At 38.5% G+C, this 27,368-nt stretch overlaps 1 protein-coding gene across 1 annotated transcript; it reads left to right on the top strand.

Annotated features, from left to right (window-relative positions):
- Positions 1-574: 574 nt before the first annotated feature.
- Positions 575-27,197, top strand: LOC126784066 (tryptophan N-monooxygenase CYP79A68-like). Its single transcript, XM_050509565.1, has 4 exons — positions 575-649; positions 24,017-24,318; positions 24,428-25,020; positions 26,562-27,197. Exons 2-4 carry the CDS (start codon positions 24,105-24,107, stop codon positions 27,195-27,197), a joined length of 1,443 nt encoding a protein of 480 aa, XP_050365522.1. The 5' UTR covers positions 575-649; positions 24,017-24,104.
- The last annotated feature ends 171 nt before the right edge of the window (positions 27,198-27,368 follow it).

The following is a 27,368-nucleotide window of genomic DNA, read 5'->3' as shown; positions in this document are numbered from 1 at the left end:
TCACCTTATTTCCTGCGTGCAACTTACACGACACCAAAAGCGAGCACACAAGCTAGAGTTCCACAAAGAGGTGGAACAGTTCCTGAATAAACCAACAATCTCTAGCAATATGTTCCACAGATTCAAAAGCATCATTACATAAAACACAACCATGATCAATAGGCACCCGTTTAGAACAAAGAACATCAACAATAGGGAGAATAGCCGAACAAACCCTCCACCCATGAACCTTAACCTCTGGAAAATTTCTTTATCTTTCTGGTATAATTGTCACGGTAACTGACATTTTTCCGAGATATTAGAAATGTAGTTAATATTTTTGTATTAAAATACGCGTCGTCACGAGGGCGGGAGTATTCGCGGAATATTGTTCCGATGCTCGGTTAATTTTCTACGCAATTATGAAGTTAACTCTTTCAAATCGTATTTTTTAGAAACCCAGGAAATTCAACGGCTTTGCCGCCGTGCGCCGCCGCCGTCCGGCCGAATTGGGCTGGCGGACCACCACCGCCATGACCTCTCTTTCTCCTCTCTCCGACAGTATCAGCGGAACTCACATGCAACTTGGTTCCAACGAATCTGAATCTTGGTGCCGTGACGACCGCCATCGATTACCCCCAGCTCTGGCCATATCGTGGAGTTTTCCTCGGTAAAACTCTCTCATTTCTTCATTTCCTAGTCGATCTGGTGGTTTGAAACGAGATTGGTGTTCAAAGATTTAACTTTTTCTTTTTTTATATTGCCGGTGCGTTTAAGAACACTCCACGGCCTCATCTTTCGATTAAGGGGATGAATTAAAAGTCTTGGGTGGTTAGAGAAGCTTGCAGAGGTAGCAAAGGCATCTGGGAGTCAACGGTGATACCGCAGTAGCTCGGACGAAGGCACAACATCGTCAAAGCCGACGAGATCTTTTCGGTGCTCTGTTGAGGTATCAATTGAACTCCAATTCCTTTGGTTTTGATGTCGTTGTGATCGTATTGTTTCGATTCGTTTGATAAAATTGCATGTTGATTTTGGTTGGTTTTTCGTCGGAGTTTTGGCCGGATTTATGAATAGTTATTAACTTTCAATAATTACGGTCTTGCCCCTAGCAGTAAATAAGTTAAAAAGTTGCTGTTTTATCTAAATAGTTATTAATTTAATTTTACTTAAATCTTGATTCAACCTCTTTACCTTTAGGTTTCTCGATTTAAATCGGATTAATAAAAATTAGTAACTTTGAGCTAAAACGTAATTTTAGCTCTACAGTTAAATCTTAAACTCGATTTCTGCCAGGATCGGAAATCGAGGAACTCTTAAGCGTGAGGATTTAAATGCCGGAAGGATAAATTTAAGATTTCTTTTTATCGATCATTCGCCCCTTAAATCTAAGATACAAATATCTATAAAATAAATTCACACTCACCTTTAGAAAAATCAACCAATCATCCCAAGACCTCGACTCGAGTAGTCAAACAAGTCAAATAAACGATCATTTACTAAATCGACTAAAAACATCGTGACCCTTACTTATTCCTTTTAATTATTTGTTTAGCTATGACACTTGCTTGGGAGACGTGATTCTACGCGGAGCACGAGAAGCGTGATTTGGGGCGCGGACTTCGACATTGATATATCAGGTAGGGTGAGCCGCCCGCTAGGTTGAGCCGGTACCTTCCGGGTTAGTGTTTTCTATATATAAAATGTATATGCTATACGTCTTTATCACATGCTTACATTCATTTGTATTTTACTTTGGTCGTATTGTCTCGAGACTTACCTTATTATGTTATGAATGATTATAAGTCGGTGATTCCGTGTACTGATGTCTAGCATCGCATGTTTTATTATTATATGGTGAATCATGCGTCCTGATGTCCGGGCACCATCACAGTGATTATGTTGTCCTGATGTCTAGCACCGTGTGACTTATTACTACAGTGATAACCGTGTCCTGATGTATGGCACCGTAGTACATTATTGGCTCTTTGTTCGCCCGAAGGCGAACCTTAGAGCCGGTCGGTTGGATATACCCCATTGGCGCATTTGTTATTTCGAGCCGAGTCGCATATTTTACATCTGCATGATTTTACTTGACTTGCCCTAAACCTTATGAGACTTGTTATAGTCTCGGTTTGACTTTTGTTACGTGTTTTTACGCTAACGGTCTATATATATATATATATATATATATATATATATATATATATATATACTGTTATATTTATATATATGTATATATAAATGATTTTCAAACCTAACTACAGTTGGGTCTTCTCACCCGCATCAGGTTAGCGAGGACGAGTGCTCATCCCTACTTATCAGATACCTGGCAGCCGGTTCGTGAGGACTTAGACTAGGTGCTAGTGGTGTTGCATCGCTCGTGGTTCACTTTCGATACCGAGGAGCCAGCTTCCGGTGTGATTTCTTATTTTCCCGATCTTCGTTTCTACTTTAACAATTGCACAAGGCGTACTCTGTTACTTTTCATTTCAGTTGTGCAGTTGTTTCCTTTGGCCCGTATTTATTATGATGACGCAGTTTTCTCATGTGATACTCGACCTTTCATTTTATTAGCTACCTTTCGCTTATTCATATTTATTCAATAAATTGAGCTTCTTTTGTTTTTAAACCAAATTTATTATTATTTACTTATCCTATAGCCTTATAGTCATAAGTTGGCGATGTTGATGCGTAGAATCCCGTATTGATTGGTACTAACTTAGGACTACGGTGATTACTGCTGCATTTCGGGACCGAAAATGGTCTCGGCAAACAGTAGAACCAGAGCCAGTGGTATCAGATAACTGCCTAGCAAGTAAGTAAGCTAACTTTGTAGAAAAGCAACCTTTTCCTTATGATAATGCCAAATCAACTTATCTGGAACACATCTATCACTCAACTATATAGCTGAAATAACCACCACATCAGTCACATCAAACACCTCTGCCAATCTACATTGATTCCAAGATCAGTCAGGAAGAATAAAGTCACACCAAGGAATAAACTGAAGACCTCACTATGATAGGCCAAAAGTCACAAGGCCGAGTTAACCACAAGGCTGTGAGCCTGGATGGAACGACCATCACCCACTTGCCAGCGTGTACCCCGAACTAGAAGATTCTGAGCCTCAAAAATACCCTTCCAACAAGCAGAAGGACCAACATGTCGTGGGGCGTTCCAAAAATCACAATATGGAAAATACTGAGCCTTGAACAATCTAGCAACCAGAGAGTTCAGATTCTTCACCACCGTCCAACCCTGCTTGGCTAATAAAGCCAAATTATGAGCATACAAATCGCAAAAACCCATACTCCCTCCTCCTTGGGGCGGCAAAGTTTATGTAATAACCCGAATTTTCAATATTATTTCTTTTAATTTCTCATAAATAAAGGGAATGATAATTGTATTAAATTCATATTTTACGTCTTTTATTTTGTCGTTGTTCGAAGTAGAAACTGGTTTTGAGAGCCAAATGTGTGTTATTTGATTAAGTTCATTTGACCCATGAGTTAACTTTTAATTCGTCACTCTTTTCAGAAAACTTCCTTCACAAAAGTCGTAGAGTTCGTCAATACGAGTTCATAGACGCGTGACACGCTTTAATTAGATGTCGTATGTGGAAGTTGTTAATAACGGACGTTTGGTTTTCGATTTTGGAAGGAGTATAAAAAGAAAGAGAGGAAATTAGAAATGAAGAAAAATAAGAAAATCATATTTTTTCCAAACCCAGCTCGGTTACTATTTACCCGAGCTCAAATTTCTTAAAACCTTTTCCGGCCGATTTCTCCACCGTCCGACATCCCCTCGAGTCGTGCCACCTACCAAACTGACGGGCTCGACGATCTCCATCTTTGATCTACATCTTGCACGCATGCGACAACAACGCACAGCGCAGCAACCGCTGGAAGTTACTGCTGTGTCTAGGGAGGTTTATGGTGACTTTCCGGTCGATTCAATCTTGGAGACTGATGCTTAATTGGTGTGGAAGCAAATGAGTGAATATCACTTGAAGTTGAAAAATTGCTAGCGGGGATAAGGTGAGTAAACCTCACTTTTATTTCAAGTTACCATTGGCGGTAACTAAGGTCATTTGCACTTCCATTTACTTATTTATGTAAGAATGCATGTTGTAGTTAGTATGATGTGATTGTGAATATAATTGGTGGTTAGTATATGTGTATTTAAATGGTAAAAATAGTGCACTTATATTAGTCATTATTTATGCGATGTAGCTTTATTTTATTTATTTGTATGATTATATTATTGTGCAAATTTGTTGGATTATATTGTATGGAGGATGGGACCGAGAGGAAAGAAAATGTACCTCTCGGTGATATGGATGTTTGTAGATGGAATAAATGTATACTTGAAGTGTTGTTTGGCCGGAAGGGAAGAAAATGTGCATTCTAGCAATATCTATGTGTTTGTGTAGTTTTGCCAAAGAGGCATGTTGTGATTGTTAAGTTGTTTGTCTTTGTGGTGGCCATTTTGGCAAAGGAAATTATTTAGTGATAGTGGAGGAAGGGACCGGGAGGGTAGGAAGGTACCTCCCGGTAAAATGGATTTGATTATGGTTATGGTGATAACGTTGGTATGTTGTTGTGTTGTGGTTGTGTTAACATAGTTCTTGTACCATTAATCAACACATTGTTTTAAAATATGTTTTGTTTTAAATAATATGGAAATCGACTACGGTTCATATATAGGTAAGTACATGAGATTTTAATAAATGGTTTCAAAAGGTTGATCGTTAGAGACTATGTTAAAGGCTGAGTATCATTGTGTTGATGCTTTTGATTATGTTGGATATTCAGCTGTTGTAATATAATTTCAATTATATTGAGGTTATGTTAGAGTTTTTGCAACCTTAAATTTGAATTTTTATTGTTCAAAATTTCGGGTTGTGACAGTTTATCCCACGACATCCAGTGAATCTTTTTATCATTATGCTTGCTACTCCACTAGAATTTCGCACACATCTGGTTTAGTGAATTACAAAATGTCTTAGGAAGCATAAAACATCTCATAAAGTAAGAGGGAAGAGCATGAGCCACAACCCGGATAAGAAAATCATGCCTAGCACCACTCAAAAGCTTACTATGCAAGCCCTCAAGTTTATTGTTCAACTACTCCCTAATATAAGATAAAGTCTTAGTCTGGTTCCTACCCACAACCGTAGGTAAGCTTCTCATGTTTCTCAACAATGCTGACACCCAGCGTATTAGCCAATTGCTCCCTCAATTGATCAGAAACCCCTATTCTGAAAACGACATCACTCTTCGAAAAATTCACCTTTTGTCCATAAGCAGCCTCATAATCTGCCAGAAGCTCTTCGATATACAGATACTTCTGCAAAGTAGCCTTACCAAACAACAAACTATCATCAGCAAATAACAGATCATTAACAACCGGGGCACCTGGACACACCTACACTCCCAGAAGAACACCCTCTTGAACTTTGGCATCTAGAAGATCTTAGAACACCTCCGCACCCAAAAGGAATAAGTAGGGAGAAAGAGGATCCCCTGCCGGAGCCCTCGGGTCTGAGTTAAATTCTAGGGGTGGGCACAAGATGAGATGGGACGGGATGAGACTAATTCCGCATCTCGTCTCACTCATTAAATTCAGTACGGGATCGAGACGAGATTTGTGTTTTTAAAAATTCATCTAACCTGGAATCAATCTCGTTGGGATCGGGACGGGACCGGGCCTATCCCACCTTCCTGGACTTTAAATAATAAATACTTAATTTACTATAAATTTTAGTATGAATTATTGTGATAGAAGAAATATATAGATTGTTCCAAATTTTCTTCATCATCTACTTCGATACCATGAGTTTAATTATTATAGAATTAAATTAATCATTCGAATTATAGCGTTATAGATATTGTACATAAAAATTCTAGTGTTATCATACAAGAGAAATATATATATATATATATATATATAATTATATATTGTATATAAGATTATATAGGTTCTGATTGCTAAGTTCATAGAAATTTGCAATATATAAATCGTCTTTATTTATATCATATAACTTGAACCATATATTAATGAGAAAATTATCCGAGACTTGTTTATCTTTAGGAAATGAACCAAGGTTTAAGATTCATTCTTTGAAGTTAGTCATTTATTTATCAAATGCATCTAAGGTGTTCTCATAAATTATAAATGTATGATGATGATGATGATGATGAAATATTTGATGGTTGCAATTCAAATGAAATTTAAAGTGGAACGGGACAGGATGAAACGCGATATAAATTATTCGTCCCACGTCCCGTCCCACTATTATAAAACGAGACGAGATCGGGACGGAACGAACGTTTTTAGACCTCCGTCTCATCCCATCCCTATAAATTTCGGGACGGGATCGGAATTTCGGATTTTTATGACCACCCCTATTAAATTCCCACACGCCTTACCATTAATGAGAAAGGAGTATCGGACTGTACTAGTGCACTGTCGTATCAACTGAATCCAGTGAGGAGCAAAATCCATCCGAGCTAACATAACCTCCAGAAACACCCACTCCATGTGGTCATAAGCCTTACTCATATGCAGCTTCTAAGACATCAGACCCTCAGAATGATCCATATGAATAAAGTGGGAAACCTCATTAACCACCAGAGAGTTATCCGTAATCAATCTCCTTGGAATAAACGCACTCTAACACGGGGATATCAGATAATTCATATATTTCTTCAACCTATAAGCAATCACCTTAGAACAGATCTCAGATAACACATTACACAAAGCAATTGGCCTCAAGTCCGCAACCCTGGTCGGATGAGGAACTTTCGGAATTAGACAGACATGAGTAAGATTAACATTCTTATCAAGCTGACTTGTCACTAAAAAATTGCGAACCGCATCACAAACATCCACACCCACCATTTCCCAATACTTTTGGAAGAACTGAGGAGGTATACCATCAGGACCAAGAGACTTAGTAGGATACATATGAAACAAAGCTCCTCGAATTTCTACATCCGCATTCATAGCCTCCGTAACACAAGGGTGGATATGATTCACCACACTATGCATTCTGTCCAAATCAATAGGAGTAGATTGAAACATATCCCGAAAGTAATCAAGAACCACTTTCTCCATACCTACTTCCATGTCCTGCCATACACCATGTTAATCAAACAAAACTGACAGCCGATTGAAAGCCCTTTGGTTTGAAGCTTTCTGATGAAAGTACTTAGTGTTTTTATCACCCTCTTTCATCTACCTTAGCTCTATGCTTCCAGTAAAGCACCTCCAGCTTGTGAGATAACTCAACATGCTCCACATGCAACTCCGGCCATATAGGGAGCTCAATGAGTTGCCAGAGCCGCTCTCTAATCAGCCCTATCTACCGAGCCCTCTGCCCAAAAGTCTCTCTCTGCAATTTAATAATGACAGCCGAGTACTCACTATTTTACTCATGGTAAGCTACATTGCCATGCGAGCACCATGCACTTCCCACCCCGACGACACTGTTGGAGAGGAGAGATCCCACATCTAAGAAGTGACAAATAAAATAGAGATTATAAGTGGGTGGATAATAACCAATTGTACCGAGGCCTTTTGTGATTAAAACCCAACACCTGTGAGGTGGTTAACTTGGGACAATATCGGTACAGTTGGTCCATGGGCCACGCTTGTCGCTGTTTAACATGGTATCAGAGCGGGTCACTCTCCAGTCGCGCCTCTAATCTGTTGTGGGCCCGAGTTGGGTGCCACTTTCTCATGGGCCCAAAATGGGTGTCATTATCATGTCATCGGAGAGTTTCTGATTGAATGATCACCAAGTGTCGTTGGTTACTGGACCTTGGTTTATTTCGTCCCAGTATGTGGGATGTTAATCTATCACGTGCAGACCTAAAAATTAGCTTGTACGTGAGGTGGCGTGTTGGAGAGGAGAGATCCCACATCTAAGAAGTGACAAATAAAATAGAGATTATAAGTGGGTGAATAATAACCAATTGTACCGAGGCCTTTTGTGATTAAAACCCAACACTTGTGAGGTGGCTAAGTTGGGACAATATCAGACAGTTAGTCCATGGGCCACGCTTATCACTGTTTAACAGACGCCACCTCCCCGCATTGAGCATGCGTAGTCCAAAACGATTCAAATTGGAATCGCTTACTCCGACGAGGTTGTACCACCGGAGCTAGATGAGAGACTCTAGCTTCTGGGAACAAGTCCAACCATGCCGGCATAGCCACTGCTTGGTCGAGCCTGCAACGAACCTCCCCACCACGTTAAGTGAACAGAGCCATAGAGAAACCCAAATCGAAAAGCTCTAACTCCCTCAAAACATCAATAAATCGCTGCATTTGAGAGGCACTTCTAGGGTTTACACCCTCCTTCTCCTCTTGACAAACTATGTCAGCAGCTCCCACGACCTCCTTTTTTCTACCGCATCCGGCCTCCCATAAAAGCCAGTGAGCCGCCATTGGCTACCAGACCCGTCGACAACAAAGATCTCAACATCGACGAAGTACTTCGACTTACCCAGAAACTGGACATCCACTTCTCGATGCCAGAACATGGCCACTCCACCCGACTGACCGTCACTCAGAAAAGCCTCACTGTTCTCAAAGCCAATCTCCAACTAGACCCGGTTCAAGTATTCCATGTCCTCCACCTTCACTCCCGAGAGGAATACAATCAGTGGCTTTTTCTGCCGAATCAAGGTCACCAACGCTTCAACCGCACAATCATTGTTGAGACCTATGCAATTCCAGACGACAATCTCCATTGAACACTACAAGAGAAAACTCCTTTAGCGACAAAGTTCTTTTGTTTCTAATTCTATCACTTTTGTCACCAGGTTTGTCTCCAATAGTATGTGACAGTTAGTCTATAGTGACAAAATCTACATTCTGTCACCCAAATGGATCATAGTCAAAATATAGTTTGTCTCTAATAACTTCCATATTTGTCACCAATACTGTCTAGATTTCTCATAAATTCACCATATGGCGGGAAGCTTGTTGGATCTTTTTTCAGTTTTTTATTTGTTTTTTCTATTTTCTGAACCTAAATAATTGATTGTTATTTAAACAAAACTGATAACCGATCATGAAAGAAAAGAAACAAGTCACTGAAGTCAAATCAAGAAGCACAATTGAACTTGTTAGAATGTAAACCAAGCCTATTATAACTTAATCTAGTGTATTTGAGTCTAATCTGGAGTCTTCTAGTTGTATTACTGTATATTATTGTGTCTTTGAATTTTATTAAGCTCTAAACTAATCGTGTACTATCTTCTCAGCCTCTCATATATATATATATATATATATATGTATGGCTGTGGCTTATGTATTGTTTTTGATTCAGTTAGTTGAATACAGCAGAACATCTCTTGCTCTAGTATTCCTTGAGTGCTTGTGCGTGTGAGTGTGATTAGCTCCTTAGTTAGATTGTTTATGTGATTGATTTGCTTGTGTGTATTATTGCTTCTCTTTCATTTAGTTTCTACATCTGGTATCAGAGCGGGTACAGTCCGCACAACAGAGAAGAGATCGATGGCAAATCGAGGTAACAATTTTCCTCAATGCCTAGTCGGGAAATTTGATGGGAAAGGCAATTTCCAGCATTGGAGATCACAGATGGAGCTCTTCTTCAAGATCATGGAGTACGCAGAGGTGGTGATCAATGGATTTACATATCCAGGAACTTAGAGACCAAGCAACTCTCACACAGGAACTTAGAGAAGAATTGATCTGAAACATGAAGAGAGATTGCAGAGCCCTGATGTATATCTTTGGAGCAATTGAATCGGAGGTCTATGAGAAGATTGCCCATGCTACCACATCAAAGGAGGCCTGGGATTGTCTGATTAATACTTATGTTGGGCGAGATAAAGTGAAGAAGGTGAGATTGCAGACTCTACGGCGGCAATTCGAGCTTCTTCAGATGGAGAAGAAAGAAAGCATCTCCGAGTACTTTGCGAGAACATTAGCTATTGTCAATCAAATGAAAGCCAATGGGGAGGACATCAAAGAGCTTCATATTGTGGAGAAGATTCTTCGAACCTTGACGGATCGGTTTGAAGGAAAGGTCACAGCCATTGAGGAGTCACAAGACCTCAATACTATGACGGTGGATGATTTGATGAGTTCCTTGCAGGCTTATGAACAAAGGCTGAATGAGAAATCAGAGATGGTGATTGAAGAAGCATTACAGACTCAATTTTTCTTCAAAAAGGAGAAGAATTGGTCGCCCCATGGTGAGTCAAGCTCAACTAAGAGAAATTAGAATTTTAATTGCATGAGAAGTTCACAGGGCAAGTTTGGAGCAAGAAGAGGAAGAGGAAGAGGCTTTCATTGGAGTCAAGGACGAGATAAATCGAATGTCCAGTGCTACAATTGTAATAGATATGGTCATTATAAGGATGAATGCAACCTGAGAAGGTCGGAGAACAAGAGATTTTAGGCCAAGCTTGCAGAGGACAACAATTACAGTGAGGAGACTCTGTTGATGGCTTTCAGTGCTTTCAGTAATGGTGAGCAAATTACATGGTATTTGGATACAGGTTGTAGTAATCATATGTCTGGTCATAAGGAGTTGTTTGTGGAGCTGAATGAGTCCATACAGTCAGATATTACGTTTGGGAATGCTACAAGGATGTCGGCTAAGGGGAAAGGCAAGATTGTTATTCAGTTGAAGAATGGGATGTACAACACCATATCAGATGTGTATTATGTGCCTGGCTCGAATCACAATTTGCTGAGTGTGGGGCAATTATCAGAGAAAGGCTATGACATGAGGATTTACAGAGGAGTTTTCACCATCAAGGATTCTCGACGGAAGCTAATAGCACAGATAACTATGACTCCTAATCGCTTATTTCCATTATTTATGCAGTATGATAAGTTACCTGGCCTAGCTTCTATGTCAGATGGTGATAATTGGTTATGGCATATGCATTATGGTCATTTAAATTTCAATAGTTTGAATGCTTTAGCTAGAAGAAGTTTAGTCTTTGGATTGCCTCATATTCATGTTCCAAACCAAGTTTGTGAGACTTGTGTTCTTAGAAAGACACTTTTCCAAAAGGAGAAGCTCAAAGAGCTAAAAAGCATCTGGAAATTATACACTCAGACTTGTGTTCAGTTGAGATTCATTGATATGGTGGCAGCAAATATTTTGTCACTTTTATCGACGACTTTAGTACGAAGGCATGGGTGTATTTATTGAAGAACAAGTCTGAGGCATGTGACACATTTAAGGAGTTCAAAGCTTATGTTGAAAAGCAAAGTGGTGAGAAGATAAAGGTGCTGAGAACTGATCGAGGTTTAGAATACATTGTATGTGATGAATTCTTGAAGAAGAATGGTATTAAGCACCAATTGACAGCCAGGTACACACCTCAACAAAACGGAGTGGCAGAGAGAAAAAAAAGAACTATTATGGTTATGGTGAGATGCATGCTGGAATTTAAAAATTTGCCCAAAGAGTTTTGGGCAGAAGCCGTCTCTTGTGCCGTGTATATCTTGAACATGTCTCCTAGTAGAAGCATCGATGGAGTTACTCCATATGAAATGTGGAGTGGTAAGAAGCCGAATATTCAACATATGAGAGTGTTCGGATGCATCGCATTTGCTCATGTTCCAGATAAGATAAGGAAGAAGCTTGATGATAAAGCTGAAAAGTGCATCTTTATCGGGTATAGCATGGTGACAAAGGGGTACAAGCTTTACAATCCGGTGACAAAAAAGGTGGTTATTAGCCGAGACGTCACTTTTGATGAGCAAAGTGTGTGGAGTTGGAGTTCTAAGGAAAAAGGATCAGCCACATCTACTGCATTGAAGGGCAAACCAACCGCATCAATTCCATTGCAGGATGAGTTGATTGAAGATGGTGAGATAGTTGGTAATTCAGAAGCTCGGTCTCGAGCACAAGAAGGTGCAGAAGTTGATCCTCCAGTTGAAGATGCACCAGCAAGGCCTCAACGTGATCGTCGCTTGCCACCATTCTTGAAGGATTATGAGTTGAACACTAGAAGGAGACGCATATCAGATGGAGATACCACATCAGATGAAGATATTGTCAACTTTGCATTGTATGCTGATTGTGACCCCCTTACTTTTGATGAAGCATGTCAACAACAACACTGGGTCAAGGCAATAGATGAGGAAATTCAAGCAATTGAAAAGAATGACACATGGGAGCTCACTTCACTTCCGGAAAGAAAAATAGCAATTTGAGTCAAATGGGTGTGCAAGCCAAATGGAGATGTGGATCGCTTCAAGGCGAGATTGGTAGCCAAAGGCTACAAGCAAAAACCAGGTATTGATTATCTTGAAGTTTTTGCTCGTGTTGCTAGGATTGATACTGTTAGAATGGGTATTTCTCTTGCTGCTCATAATTTTTAGAAAATATATCAAATGGATGTTAAGTCGGCTTTCTTAAATGGAACTCTTGAGGAGGAAGTATATATTGAGCAGCCACTTGGTTATGTGAAAGAAGGCCATACAGAGAAGGTTTATAAGCTCCTAGAGCTTGGTACACCCGAATTGATTCTTATTTTGTGGAGAATGAGTTCTAAAGATGTCCATATGAGCATATATGTGAAATCTGATATGCAAGGAAATGTTGTTATTGTGTGTTTGTATGTGGACGATCTTATTATTACAGGTAGCAATCCAAAGCTAGTTGCAGAAATCATAGAGGCTTTGACATCTCACTTTGAGATGACTGATATGGGGATGATGTCTTACTTTCTTGGTATTTAAGTGGTGCAAACTGAGAAGTTTAAGATAGAGTCTTGCAATCCAATCTTAACTCCTGTTGAACAGAGATTGAAATTGAAAAAAGATGATAATGGAGAGTTGGTGAATCCCACATGGTATAAGCAAATTGTTGGGAGTTTGCGCTATTTGACTGCTACTAGACTTGACATCACATTTGGAGTTAATTTGATCAGCCGATTCATGGAGGCTCCTCGTCAATCACATATGCAGGCAGCAAAAACAATATTGAGATATGTTAAAGGAACTCAAAGTGATCGAATTTTATATGCTGCTAATTGTCCAATTGAACTTGTTGGTTATACGGATAGTGATTGGGCAGGAGATGAGAAATCAAAGAGCACCTCAGGTTATGCTTTTGATATTGGTTCAGGGGTTATTTGTTGGTCATCAAAGAAACAGCAGGTGGTAGCTCTTTCATCAGCTGAAACAGAGTCTGTTGCAGCAAATAGGTGTGCAACTCAAGCTATTTGGCTACGTCGGATTCTTGCAAATTTGCACCAAGAGCAGAAATGGCCTACTACAATTTTTTGTGACAATAACTCAGCAATATCATTGTCAAAGAATCCAGTTTTTCATGAGAGGACAAAGCATATTCATGCTAAGCACCACTATATTCGAGATTTGGTGAAAAAGAAAGAGGTAGCAATCCACTATTGTCCATCTGGAGAACAAGTAGCTGATATATTCACAAAACCTGTCAAAACAAATACTTTCTTGAAGTTAAAGGAGCTGATGGAGATGATGAAGTTTGAAGAACTTGGCTTGGTTTAAGGGAGGCAATGTTGGAATGTAAACCAAGCCTATTATAACTTAATCCAGTGTATTTGAGTCTAATATGCAGTCTTCTGGTTGTATTATTATATATTATTGTGTCTTTGACTTTTATTAAGCTCTAGACTAATCGTGTACTATCTTCTCAGCCCCTCATATATATATATATATATATATATATATATATATATATATATATATATATATATATATATATATATAAAAGGCTGTGGCTTATGTATTGTTTTTGATTCAGTTAGTTGAATACAGCAGAACATCTTTGCTCCAGTATTCGTTGAGTGCTTGTGCGTGTGAGTGTGATTAGCTCCTTAGTTAGATTGTTTCTGTGATTGATTTGCTGGTGTGTATTATTGCTGCTCTTCCATTTAGTTTCTACGTAACTTCTTTTATTTGATAAAGGAAAATTTACATCGCATTCATCATAGTACAAGAAAAGAGTTGAATAACAAAAGAATTCTCAAAATGAACTTCATCTCCCTCTCCCAGCAAGCCTCAAAATGTCACCAGCATCATCTCTCCTTGACCAAAAAAAGCTTCAACTCTGTTTGCTCAGCAGCCTCACAGAAATGAATTTATTATCAATTAGCCAACCTTGCAGAAAGATACACACTTGATCCTCTATGAATTTTCATCTTTCCTCAGACAAGATACCTGGAGAACAGAAGCTAAGTGGCATACATTTGAATAAATTCCTATCTCACATATTGCAAGTACTTAAAGAACAGAGATTGGTTAGTACTCATGGTAATAGAAAAGCTTCAAAAAAATCTTGACCTTACAAGAAAGTTATATGGCCCAGTGAAAGAAACAAAAGATGAAGATTATAATGAATAATATAATTAGTCCACATGCAATCCAAATCAAGGAATCAACGTTAATCAAACAAGCTTGTTTGCTCATATTAATATTATATGCTAACATAGTGACCTAAAATGACAATATGATTTAGCAGAAATGAGAATAAATCAGTAAGATGGTTACCCGAAAAATATGTGCACAGAAAGCTGGTGCATGATAGATTCCCTTAGAACAATGTGTACAGGGCAGTTCAACTGATACATGTAGAAGCTACATTAATATAAAAATGCAATATCAGTAAAGGTTATCAAAAGAACAGAGATTGGTTCTGTAGGCCTAAATCAACATACACCAGGTCACAAATATCTTGCAAATATCACTAGATAATGGTTCTATAAGATGAGTAACCTGAAAATTGTGTGCTGCATAGGTAGATGCATGAATGATTTTTCTCAAAGAGACATGCGCCCAAATTAAACTGGAACATTAAGAAGCCCAGAGTCTACAAATACAAACAGGAAACTATACATTTAAAACAAGCCATATTAACTTCAGATTTATGCACCATGAATCAAGAAACATAGATAGGTTCAACGAGTAGTTTGATGAGAAAAATAGTTCAAATCATAGATTCAGTAAAGGCTACAAACCATAATTATGAGAACATACTTATTTGGCATAATTTATTAAAATGACCAAGATGCACTGTTTATGAAAGTTTAACTATGAGATGTCATGTCTGCATATATTCAGGAGCTAGCCCTGCATATCCAACAGTTCCAACAAGTTGTATGATGCCATTATGCATGTTCAAAGTTCGATCGATTAATACCCATATGAAATTAAATTCTAAGGTGTAACCGTGTATATAATTGAACATACTGAAGTGCAGATGTGGCTCAATCCTTCTAAAAGTCCTTGCATTCAAAACTTCATTCAAAAGTATGGTCAAAAAATGAAATCCTGTAACATAATTTGTATCACAATTAGTGTGTGTGTATATATATATATATATATATTTTTTCTTTTTGGGTAAGAAAGTAAATCACTGAAACTATACTGAACACTATATCCCAGGTAAGAACATAATCACCGGGATTTAATGCACAAGGATCATGTAAAGTATTTTAAAGGTCAATAAAAAGAATTATAGATAGATGACAAACCTGTATATTGTTTCTTTAGACATATTTGTACCTATATTGAAGCCATACTATTTCTTAAGACAACAGACATATTAATTGCACCAAGGATCCACCTACATGAATAGATATCTATTCGCAGAGCGTTCAAGCCAAACTTACAACAACAGTGGTGTCATGAAGAACATGACTACATGAGTGATAGTCCATTCACCTTTTCCCTGGAGACATTAACAGAAAACACAAAAAACCCTATTTCGACTTTCGAACAACAAAGACAGAGAATCAAATAATTGTGAGAGCGTGAACGGCTCCGGGAATTAAGAGAAATTGTTGTTAAAGTATATGGTTACTTGATTATATATAGGTTATTAGTTTGTATAGATCGATTAAGAGTGAAAAATACTTTCTATTTGGTATCAGAGCCTTGTTCTCTTCTTTTTGAGTTTTTTCTTTGTTTTTACGTTTTTGGTTCGAAGCTCGGCTGGTATCCCTTCGTGGAGCACAACCCCTTCTATTGTAATCAGTTTTGCCAAAACAGCAGCCAGAACTGCGTTTAGTCCGACGGAGACCGCCCACGCGCAGCCCTTCCCTCCGTGGAGCACACTCTCCTCGTTTCCACAGACCACCTTCTTCTCGCCGCCTCCGACGACTCACTTGACGACGACTCACTGCCTCTGCATCTTGGCGTCTTCAAGCTTGGCCAGATCCTCATCTCGTCGTCGTCGTCATCCTCCAACGACACGCCATCGCTTCTGAGGTCCTCCTCCAGCAGTGAAAACAAAGCGTCAACCGTCTCTCCTCGGCTACGCTGAGTCTTTGCCGCTGCCCTTTAGCTTCCGCCACTGCCACCGGTCTTGAAGAGGGCCTCCACTGCGCCGGTGGGATCACCACTGCAAAACCAGCAAACCCCGCAAATTCCGAGCTACAAATCCGACCCGATACGGCCCGGATTCGACTCGCCCGGCCCGGCTCACATCCGACCCGCCCGGCCAAGCCCAAATTCGACTCGCCCGGCCAGGCCCAAATTCGACCCGACCCGACCAGCTTCGACCCAACCCGACAAATTCGACCCGGTCAGACCCGACCCAGCCAGCTTTGTCAGTGCAAGTTCACAGACGGTGCCCGTGCACCCACGATAGGTTCATTTCAGTTTTTTGGTGTTTCCGCTGTATAAATCCTAATTTTCACTTTTGTTTTTTCAATGGGTTCTGGAGACGAAGCTGATGTTCCAAAATTTGAAGTATCTGTCAAGAGTTTTGACAGTAGTTCCTTTGGGGGAATTTTCGTAAATGGAAGCGAATTATGGCAGCTCGTTTTTGAGGAATGCACAAGATGAGGCATGTAACCGGAGTAACTAAGGCTCCTAGTGCAGATGATATTATTGCCTACACTAAGTGGGACGACGACGATGGTCTTGTGATGTCAGTCTTGTGGAAAACTATGAATGACAAAATAGTTGATTTGGTGGAGGCATGTGACATTGCACAGGCAATATGGCAGACACTTGAAGGATTATATACTAATGACTTTGATTTCATCCAGGTTCATGAGTTAATGTGCACCGCTTTGGCGATGCAATAGAATGGGCAACCGGTGGCGCAATATTTCACCAAACTCAAATATATTTGGGCTGAGATTGATGTCAAACGTCCTTGCATGATCAAGAATCATGAGGATATTGTTTGGTACCAACACGGGAAGGAGCTTGAGCGAGTTCACCATTTTCTAAAAGGTTTTGATGCAAAGCATAACAGTGCGAAAGGGGAATTGCTCCGAAAGACCGAACGCCCTAGTCTCATTACAGCTTTCACATATATCTATAAAGATGAATCTCACCAGGAGAGTCTTCATCAGACACAAGTTGAAGTTTCTAGCCTTACTATTCGTGTTAGATCACAAGCACCACCTCTTCAGCATGCCACTCCATCTCCACTTCATCAACAAGGATCACCACTAGGTTTCAGGAATCAGCCCCGCCCTCCTTGCTCTTATTGTCATGATACTAACCATGCTCGTGCGAGCTGTTGGAAACTGTATCCACACCTTCGGCCTAAGAGGCCTAATTATCGTCCCAAAGTAAAAATAGCTATTCAATTCATCCAAGAACCCGATATCTACGGTGTGGTTGGCCATGATCATCATACCACGATAGGAGCAATACCTACCGCATCCATAGCAGGTCGTGGAAAAATTGTTATGACTTTAAATATTTCTAACTTTGTTGGTTTTGATACATGGATTATTAATTCTGGTGCGTCTGATCTTACGACTTATGACAACTCTTATTTTTCCGTATTGTCTCCTCCACCAGTACCCTATGTTACTAATGCTAATGGTGATGTCTTCCCCATCTTAGGGAAAGGGTCAGTTCGTATTACTCCCACAATAGAGCTTCACAATGTGCTATATGTACCTGCTTTATCTCATCATTTGATACTTGTTCCCCAATTAAACACTGATGCTCAGTGCTCTGTGACATTTTTCCTATGTATGCGATATTTCAGGATCTTCTCACCGGAGAGTTAATTGGTCGGGGGTATCTGAGGGGCCAGTTGTTTCATCTGGATCAGACATATGCGGGGGAGAAACCAGGGGCACAGTCTCAGACCGCTTTAATCTATACTTCTGACAAGCCAAGTGAAGTTTGGATATGGCATCGTCGCTTAGGGCATCCATCTTTTAGTGTTATGAAAAAATATATGCCTACTTTGTTTATTAGTGTGGATGAGTCACTTTTACGTTGTGAGACATGTGTTTTGGGCAAGAGTCATCGGTCTATTTATTCCTCTAGTACTTCTAATAAACGTACTCTTCCTTTCGAATTAATTCATTCTGATGTTTGGGGACTCTCCCAAGAGTCTACTGTGTCATGAATGCGGTATTATGTGTCATTTATTGATGATTGCACCCGTCTTTTATGGATTATTCTCCTCAAAACTAAAAATGAGGTTTTTTTTTCGCTTTTCAAGCCTTCTATAACACTGTCCAAACACAATATAATGTCACAGTTAGAGTTCTTTGTTCTGATAATGGGGGGGGGGAATGTGAATCATGTCTTTTAGGATTTCCTTAACACACACAGAATTGTTCATCAAACAGCGTGTCCTTATACACCTTAGCAGAATGGAGTTTCTGAAAGGAAAAATCGGCATTCACTTGAGATGGCTCGGTGTATTCTTTTTAATGCCCATATGCCCAAATACCTTTGGGGTGATGCTGTCATAACTTCCGCCCACCTCATTAATCGTCTTCCCTCTCGTGTCCTGTAGGGAAAAGTTCCATATGAGGTGCTTGCATCTCATGTGTCCTTACCCTCTTTTCATAATCTTCCTGCCCGTGTTTTCAGTTGTGTTTCTTTTGTCCATCTTCCAAAACACCAGAGGTCTAAGTTGGATGCCTGGGCCGTTAAATGTGTGTTTGTTGGGTATGGTGGACATCAGAAAGGGTACCGATGCTATCATCCGCCTACCAGGAAGTACTATGTCACTATGGATGTTACTTTCTTTGAGGACATGAGTTATTTTCCATCTTCCGATACTGCTCTTCAGGGGGAGAATTCATATTTTGAAGAGTTGTATCATGGAGAGGGGGAGACAAATAAGCCAGTAGATATGGTGACAGGATCAATTGAGATTACCAATGTGTTAGCTATACAGGCATCACCGGGTGATTCTGGTATAGTCACTCTAGAGATTCAAGTACCAGAAGATGACAACACACCTGCCCCTCATGTCTCCGGTACTACTGTTTATACACCTGACCAATGCTCTCCTGGTACGGAAGATCACTCATCTGAGGTTAGTCATTCTATTGGGACTGATACTAGTGAGGCTAATAATAGATAATATGTCCTGCCAAATAGGTCTACTCGGGGTCAGCCAACAAAAAAATATGAACCTACCATTCAGGCTAAAACTAAGTATCATGTAGCAAATTTTATGTCTACCAAAATATTGTCTAAGTCATATGAATCATTTGTGAATCAAATATCTACTGTATCAGTACCTAACAGAGTGCAGGTTGCATTGGGAGATCCAAAATAGAGGAAAGCTATGGAGGAAGAAATGGAAGCATTACAAAAGAAGAATACTTGGGAGCTTGTATCTCCACCACATGGCAAGAAGACTGTGGGATGTCGTTGGGTGTTTACAGTGAAGCATAATCCAGATGGGTCAGTGAGCCGGTATAAAGAACGCCTTGTAGCAAAAGGGTTCACCCAGACATATGGCATAGATTATAATGAGACATTTGCACCTAATGCAAAGATAAACACTATTCGGGCATTGCTCTCTTGTGCTGTTAGCTTAAACTGGCCACATAGACAGTTTGATGTTAAGAATGCATTCCTTCATGGAGAACTTACAGAAGAAGTGTACATGGATCTTTCGCCTGGATATGCGGCCGCTTCTCCAAGTAACTTTGTATGCAGATTGAGAAAGTCTTTGTATGGTCTTAAACAGTCACCTCGTGCTTAGTTTGGAAGATTCTCACAATTCATGAGGAGAATTGGCTACATACAGAGTAATTTAGACCACACATTATTTCTCAGACATTAACAAGGGAATGTAACAGCCCTAACTATATATGTTGATGATATGGTAGCAACTAGGAATGACACTGTTGAGCTGGATAAATTACAGAAACAGCTAGCCATAGAGTTTGAGATGAAAGACCTAGGTACACTCAAGTACTTCTTGGACATTGAGTTAGTCCGGGGAAGTGATGGTATCTATCTGTGTCAGAGGAAGTAAAACCTTGATCTACTAACAGAAACCGGTATGCTGGATTGCACACCCATTGATATTCCTATTGAGCAGAACCATCGGTTAGCAAAATATCCAGATCAAGTGTACTGAAAAACCTCGTTATCAGAGGCTAGTTGGACGCCTAATTTATTTATCACATACCAGACTAGATGTTGCATATGCAGTAAGTGTAGTGAGTCAGTTTATGCATAATCTCAGTGTGGACCTCATGGATGCTGTTGTAAGGATTTTGAGGTACTTGAAGTCAGCTCCGGGAAGAGGAGTAATGTTCTCTAATCACAATAATATCCTTGAGGTTTGTGGCTTCACAGATGCAGACTAGGCTGGAAATATAACAGATCGGAGATCTACATCAGGGTACTTTACCTTTGTTGGGGATAATTATTATGGCTTTGAAATTTGCTACAAGATTTGGGTATTAAGCCTAAGTGTGCTATGCAGTTGTACTGTGACAACAAGGCAGCTATTGATATTTCACATAATCATGTGCAACATGATCGTACAAAACATGTGGAAGTTAATCGTCACTTTATAAAGGAGAAGCTAGACGCAAAAATCATCAGTTTTCCTTTTGTTCCTACAGAAGAGCAATTTGCCCATATGCTCACAAAATGAGTGTGTAAGAAAGCCTTTTATGATTCACTTAGCAAGTTGAGCATAGTTGATGTGTATGCGCCGACTTGAGGGGGAGTGTTAGAGCGTGAATGGCTCCGTGAATCACGGGCATGATTCACGGAGGGATTTAAGGAAAATTGTTGTTAAAGTATATGTTTCCTTGATTATATATAGGTTATTAGTTTGTATAAATCGATTAAGAATGAAGTATACTAATTAATCAGTGTTGTGGGACATCACTAAATCATGGTCAAGGGGAGAGAGAAAACGTTAGTAGCAAGGGGCGCCGAGGTCCAGTTCGTGGTTGAGAGGTAGTGCCCACAAATTGCAGTAATGTGAAAAGAGCTCAAAGCATTAATAAACACTAACTCTGGATTAGATAAATCTATTTTGAATCAGTATTTTGACTCAACAAATCCTAGAAAACCAAAATCTAAAACGATATATCTCAATCAACAAAGGCATATCTAACACTGACTAGAAAGGTAAATTTCAATTGAAAATTTGGGAGAATGGCCAACCTATCAATGTTTTCAGATGCGAAAGCGAAGGCGAAGGTGACATGGTCAAGTCTCACAAGGTGAGAGCATCGGCGTACAAAGGCGATTTAAGGCGATCGTCTTTCCAACGAACATTAATTTAATTAAAAATATATATTTTAGTCTTAAACAACATTAGACACACATAAATAATTTTTTTTCACTATAATAGAGGATGCACTCATGTAAGTATCAAAGCAGCCCAACCAAAGGTTTATATGCACCTAGCTTATAGCCAAACAGATGGTTTATATGCATCTAGCTTATAGTCAAACAGATGATCGAAGACATTGGTTAATTATGAACATGTTCATGATTACTATTTATATCAATTAAGAAGGTATGGTGAATGGGAAAACACAATGCTTAATGTTGCTTGAAGATCGGACCAAATTTTGTTTTTCATTCCAATGTTAAATTTGGAAAATTCCAACTTAAAAAAAAAAAACTTAAATCAGAGGATGCTAAAACGACGTTGTTTTGACCCCCAGAAAAAAAAAAATTTGATTCTTCTTCTACGCATCGCTCCGCTTCTCCTCCGCTCCGCCGCTCTTCATCACTCCGTCGCTCCGGTGGTCGCCTTTCCATCGCATTGCCTGGCTTTGAACTTGCGGGGCTTTTCTCCGTCGCTGCGCCCGAAGGCGCGCACCGGCGACGCCTCGGCGTCGCATCTGAAAATATTACAAACTATTAACTGTAGGAGACATTGACGAACCTTTAGGACCGAAGATTGAAGCGGAAATCGTTGAACACTAAGAGAAATTTGAGAACTTACCCTAATCACGAATTGGATCATGAAAACCTGAAAACCAAAACGAAATTGAATCAAGATCTTGAGCTCTAAAAAGACCCAAACAAAAATTAACCCAAATCGAATGAATCTTTCACAGTACCAAATCGATGAGCCTGAGAGAGGAGTGGAGACACAACTCACGATTGTGGAGGTTGCAGAGTTGCGGTTGTGAAAAAGAGAAAGAGGAGACAAAAAATTGGTGCAACTTTACGGAAAATATAACTTATTAAATCTTTACCACATTGTATTTTTGGGTGACGAAAACTAGTAGTCGCAAATATTAAAACTCGGTCTCCTATTTAACGTTTGGGAGGCAAATTGAAGTTTGTCACAAATATGTTTGTCTCTAAAAGGGTTTTCTCTTGCAGTGGAAATCGGCGTTTGGGTACAAAAACCCTAACCCTAGCAGAGCGGTTGGAATTTTTTTTTTCAATTGTCCCCAAAAATTGTGTAAGTAGAAGCACTAGTCAGTTGACATAAAGTATTTGAAATTCAAAGCCATTAATAACTCTAACACCAATGCTACATTTTTTCTCTTATTTTTTAAACTTTTGTAAGTTTTTTGTGTAAGAACATATTAACAATATCAGGTGTCTCAAAATAATCTATACATTTTAATAAGAACATTTTAATAAATCATGAAACAATGACTATTTAATTTTCTTTATAATTTGACGACATACTGGAAAAATAATGTTTATGTAGAGGCATAAATTATGTTTATCAGTTTTTCTACTATATTGCTACTAGGAAATACTGTCAGTGACACTAAATTTAATTTTCTACAAAACGGCTTCGACTATTTGATGAAGTAAGGATTGTGTCATCTTAATAAAACAGCCACGACAAGTTGAGTGCAACTAAAATGGACATGGCTTGATTCTGCCTATCAAACAATACTAGGCACTTATTTTGGCAAAACAAAAACTAAATAATATGATGGAAAAATCTAAAGTAAAACAAATAATGCCCAACACTATTTGGTCTAATGGCATAAATATCTCATCATAAGTGAGAGTTCGTTGTATTTGATAAAAAAAACAAATAATATGCACTTATTTTACCAACTCTATTCCGTGGTCAACGTCTTTCATCAAATCTCATTTTGTGCGGCTTCCTCTGGTGGTTGGCTCTCTCGGCCTTCCTCACACGATTAACTTTTGTTGTCTGTCAATAGTAGAAGACTCATGGCTGCACAAAAAGCAGCTATGGTCGAGAACTTTGTGCCATGTGATGTATTGAATGACTAAAATATCTTAATGTTTTTCTTTAGGAGCATGAAACGAATCCATTTGGTGATACACCAAATCACCAATACGATCATCAAGAGCATCAAGCAATAGAGTGACTTGTCATTGAACATTAATTTATCTACATATATTAAGATAATACATGCGCTGTAACTCTTATTCAACCTAACAAAGTACAAACTAAATAACATCAATCAGTTGAAAAACTAAATGAGATATATACTACTAATCGTAACAATGCATGAGTGATATTTTTACATTTAATTACACATCTTAGGTTGAAAATAATCTAACAATTCAACTTTTCCATATGCGTCGCAACATCTATGGTAGAAAATATTATAAAAATTATAATTATAGTATAAATGAGCAAGGGCGATTGACATTAATTACTTACCTCTCTTGTACATTTGTAAATCAATATATATATATATATATATATATATATATAATGATATTCACTAGAAGAATCCGCAGTCTCGGTCTAGTAATTTACTGAAACTGTGCCCATCATGATTCATGTTATTGCACTAATACTAATTTCCCTTCCCTTAATCATCTTCCTTGGTTATATTAGACTGAAAAAAAAGCAGGTTATTCCTGGAGCAGTGCCACCTCTACCTCCGGGACCAAAACCATGGCCGATTATTGGATGTGTTCCGGAGATGCGGAGGAATAGGCCAGCACATATATGGATGCATGACATTCTGGAACAACTCAACACTGATATTGCATGTGTACGACTAGGAAAAATTCATGTGATCATAGTTAAATCTCCCGAACTTGCCAGAGAATTCTTGAAGAACCACGACAAAACTTTCGCATCACGGCCTACCGATATGGCGAGTCAGAGCTTAAGTAGCGGATACTTATCAACAGGTGCGTGGGTGTGTGTGTGTGTATAAGTATTTTTTTTTCATATTTATACACGGTTTATCACGTGTACATACGCTTGATATATACTTTTACTATCTGACACATTAATCAGCTGTTGTGCCTTTCGGAAAACAATGGAAAAAAATGAGGAGGGTTTTGATTGTTGACATGCTTAATCAGTCTAGAATGCGGTGGCTACTCGATAAAAGAAATGATGAAGCAGACAATCTTGTGAGGTTCCTTTACAATCAGTGCTCGAATAATGCTAATGGTTCAGTGGTGAGTGTGAGAAATGCAGCCCAAAATTACTCAGCAAGTGTGATTAGAAAGATGATTTTCAACATGAGGTACTTTGGTAAAGGAAGAAAAGATGGAGGCCCTGGACTAGAAGAAGATAGACACCTCTCTGCACTTTTGACAATACTCTCGTATCTCTATGCATTCTACGTACCTGATTACCTTCCGTGGCTGGGATTATTTGACATAGAAGGGCATGAGAAAAAGGTGAGGGATGCTGTTAAAATTATCAAGCAGTATCAAAAACCTATTATAGATGAGAGAATACGAAAGTGGAGATCTTCTAACCAGGAACAGACGATCTGTGAGAAGCCTGTACAAGAAGACTTGCTTGATGTTTTCATCTTACTAAAAGATGCAAATGGACAGCCATTATTATCAGCCGAAGAAATCGAAGCCCAAGTCACTGTAAATATTCTTACCCATTAACTTTTTTTAAGCTTAACTCTCGTAAAAGTGGTACTTACATATTGAATGGATTGTCATGTGAGTTTTATTCTCCGGTGGTAGTCGTAGGTTTTCTTTGTGTTCATTTTTAATGAAGGTTACATGTCATAGATTGAATTGTACCGGATAATCTTAAATCACTGTTTGATGTTGTGGGGCGATTCAGTTCATAATGTATGTAGCTTTTTTAGGCTTAAGTTATGGTAACTATTTTTTCTAAAAAAAAAAATGGATTGTCATGTGATCGTAGCATCCACAATAATTTTTACAACATTTTTTTTTCTAAGGTTTACGACCACATGCATCTACAAGAAATTAGAAAGTTTTGTTTTTTCTTGTTTTTTGTTTGAGATATTCTATTTGTGCCTCTTAAATTATTGTTTGTACCTCTACATTTTTTAATATATTTTTATTGACATTTTCAACTCATATGAAAAGACTATTAAGGACAAATACAAAAATTAAAAGAGAAGAAATTTTGTCTACCTTAGTACGACCTTGTCTTCTTTTCATCTTTGTATGACCTTCTCTTCTTCCAAACTAGAGTCTTCTTTCAATCTGTCATGAACACACGATATGATATGAGATTATACTACATAGATTTCTAGAATTATTTTGGTTTCCCATTAAAGTCACTCTTTATGAAATTCATAGAAGCATCAAGTTGTTGTCATCTTGTTTAAAGATAAATCCTAAAATAACATTTAAGTCCTAAACTAATTTGATGGTTCTGACTTCTATTCTAGAGAAGAAAGAGAGAGAGCATAAGAGTTCAACTATTCTAAACTCTACGAAACGATTACGTAGATGATATTATGATAAACAAGAGTAGGTTTAACTTATTAAAAAAGTTGAAGAGGATTGGGAGGTGTTTTAAGCAACGGAGGTGCAAACAACAATTTAGAAGGTGCAAATAGAGTCCTCCTTTTCGTTTTAATTTTTTTCTTCTGTGTTTTGTCTTTTAATAGAAGGCTAGTCGATATATAGACTCAACCGTTCATTTGAAGCTCCAATTAGCATTAGAGAGAAAATTCCAAGAAAATATTAGGAGTGTGTCTACAAAATTTATGTATAGGATTTAAGGTAGTGAAGGTATGAGAGTTTATTGTATGTCCAGTGTCCTTACTCCTTAGTTGAATAAATTATTGTATCATTCAGTGTAATTAAGATAGTAAATAAAATAGTAAAACTAATGTCATTTTTTATAATGTAAAAAATAAAAAGATAAAAAATAAAAAGTTAGTTTTCTTAATTATTATTACTAAAAATATGAAAAGATAACCTTTAAATGAGAATTTGTTTTTAACTTCATGTGGACCTTTGCAGTTTTTTTTTTCCTAAGAACTTTTGTAGTTATGGCATGAGTATCAAATTGGTGAGAATGCATTGTAAAATAAAATTGTATAAATTAGAAATATTTCGTATATTCATGTGGGAAATTTAATATATATATATATATATATATATATATATATATACCACACCATGTATTTTGTGAACAGGAGTTACAACTTGCCACAGTGGATAATCCTTCAAATGCAACAGAATGGACTCTTTCAGAAATGTTAAACCATCCGGAAATGCTTACAAAAGCACAAGAGGAACTAGATAGGGTAGTGGGGCAAGATATGCTTGTTCAAGAATCTCATATCCCTCATCTCCCTTACATAACGGCATGTGTAAGAGAATCGTTTAGGCTGCATCCAGTTGCACCATTCAATCTTCCACATGTCTCAAAGTCTGACTCTATAGTAGCAGGCTACATGATCCCAAAAGATAGTCATGTTCTTCTAAGTCGTTTAGGCCTTGGTCGCAACCCTAAAGTATGGGAAAATCCATTGAGATTTGATCCCGAGCGTCATCTGAATGAATTTGGTGGACAACAAGTGGATCTGAGAGAACAAGAGTTGAGGTTCATATCATTTTCTACTGGAAGAAGAGGTTGCATCGGTAGTACGCTTGGGACAACCATGTCTGTGATGCTCCTTGCTCGGCTTCTACAAGGCTTTACATGGAGCATGCCCCCTAAGATGGATAAGATTGACCTCACAGAGGCTCGTGGATGCCTATTCAAACTTTATCCTTTGTATGCGAATGCTAAACCTAGGTTGTCCACTGCTTTGTACCTGCAGGTTTAGTTGTTACTCACCTATAGTTAGTAACATTTCCTTTCAACCCTTCCTTCTTCATTTTACATTCAATACATACCATATAGGACCTACCATCTCACAAATTTAGATGAATAAGACGATAAATAAAACTTTTACATCTTTACCCTTATTTGTGTATTTTAAAGTAATTTATGTAGA

The sequence above is a fragment of the Argentina anserina genome, chromosome 2 (genome assembly GCF_933775445.1).
Source record: "Argentina anserina chromosome 2, drPotAnse1.1, whole genome shotgun sequence".
Taxonomy (NCBI): Eukaryota; Viridiplantae; Streptophyta; class Magnoliopsida; order Rosales; family Rosaceae; genus Argentina; species Argentina anserina.
This window is presented reverse-complemented; position numbering and strand designations above follow the sequence as displayed.

Excerpts from the sequence above, each read along its gene's own strand:
- LOC126784066 (XM_050509565.1), top strand. The coding sequence starts at position 24,105 with ATGCGGAGGAATAGGCCAGCACATATATGGATGCATGACATTCTGGAA. Across the intron at positions 24,319-24,427 it reads TAGCGGATACTTATCAACAG|CTGTTGTGCCTTTCGGAAAA; the intron begins GTGCGTGGGTGT and ends CACATTAATCAG. Across the intron at positions 25,021-26,561 it reads AAATCGAAGCCCAAGTCACT|GAGTTACAACTTGCCACAGT; the intron begins GTAAATATTCTT and ends TTTTGTGAACAG.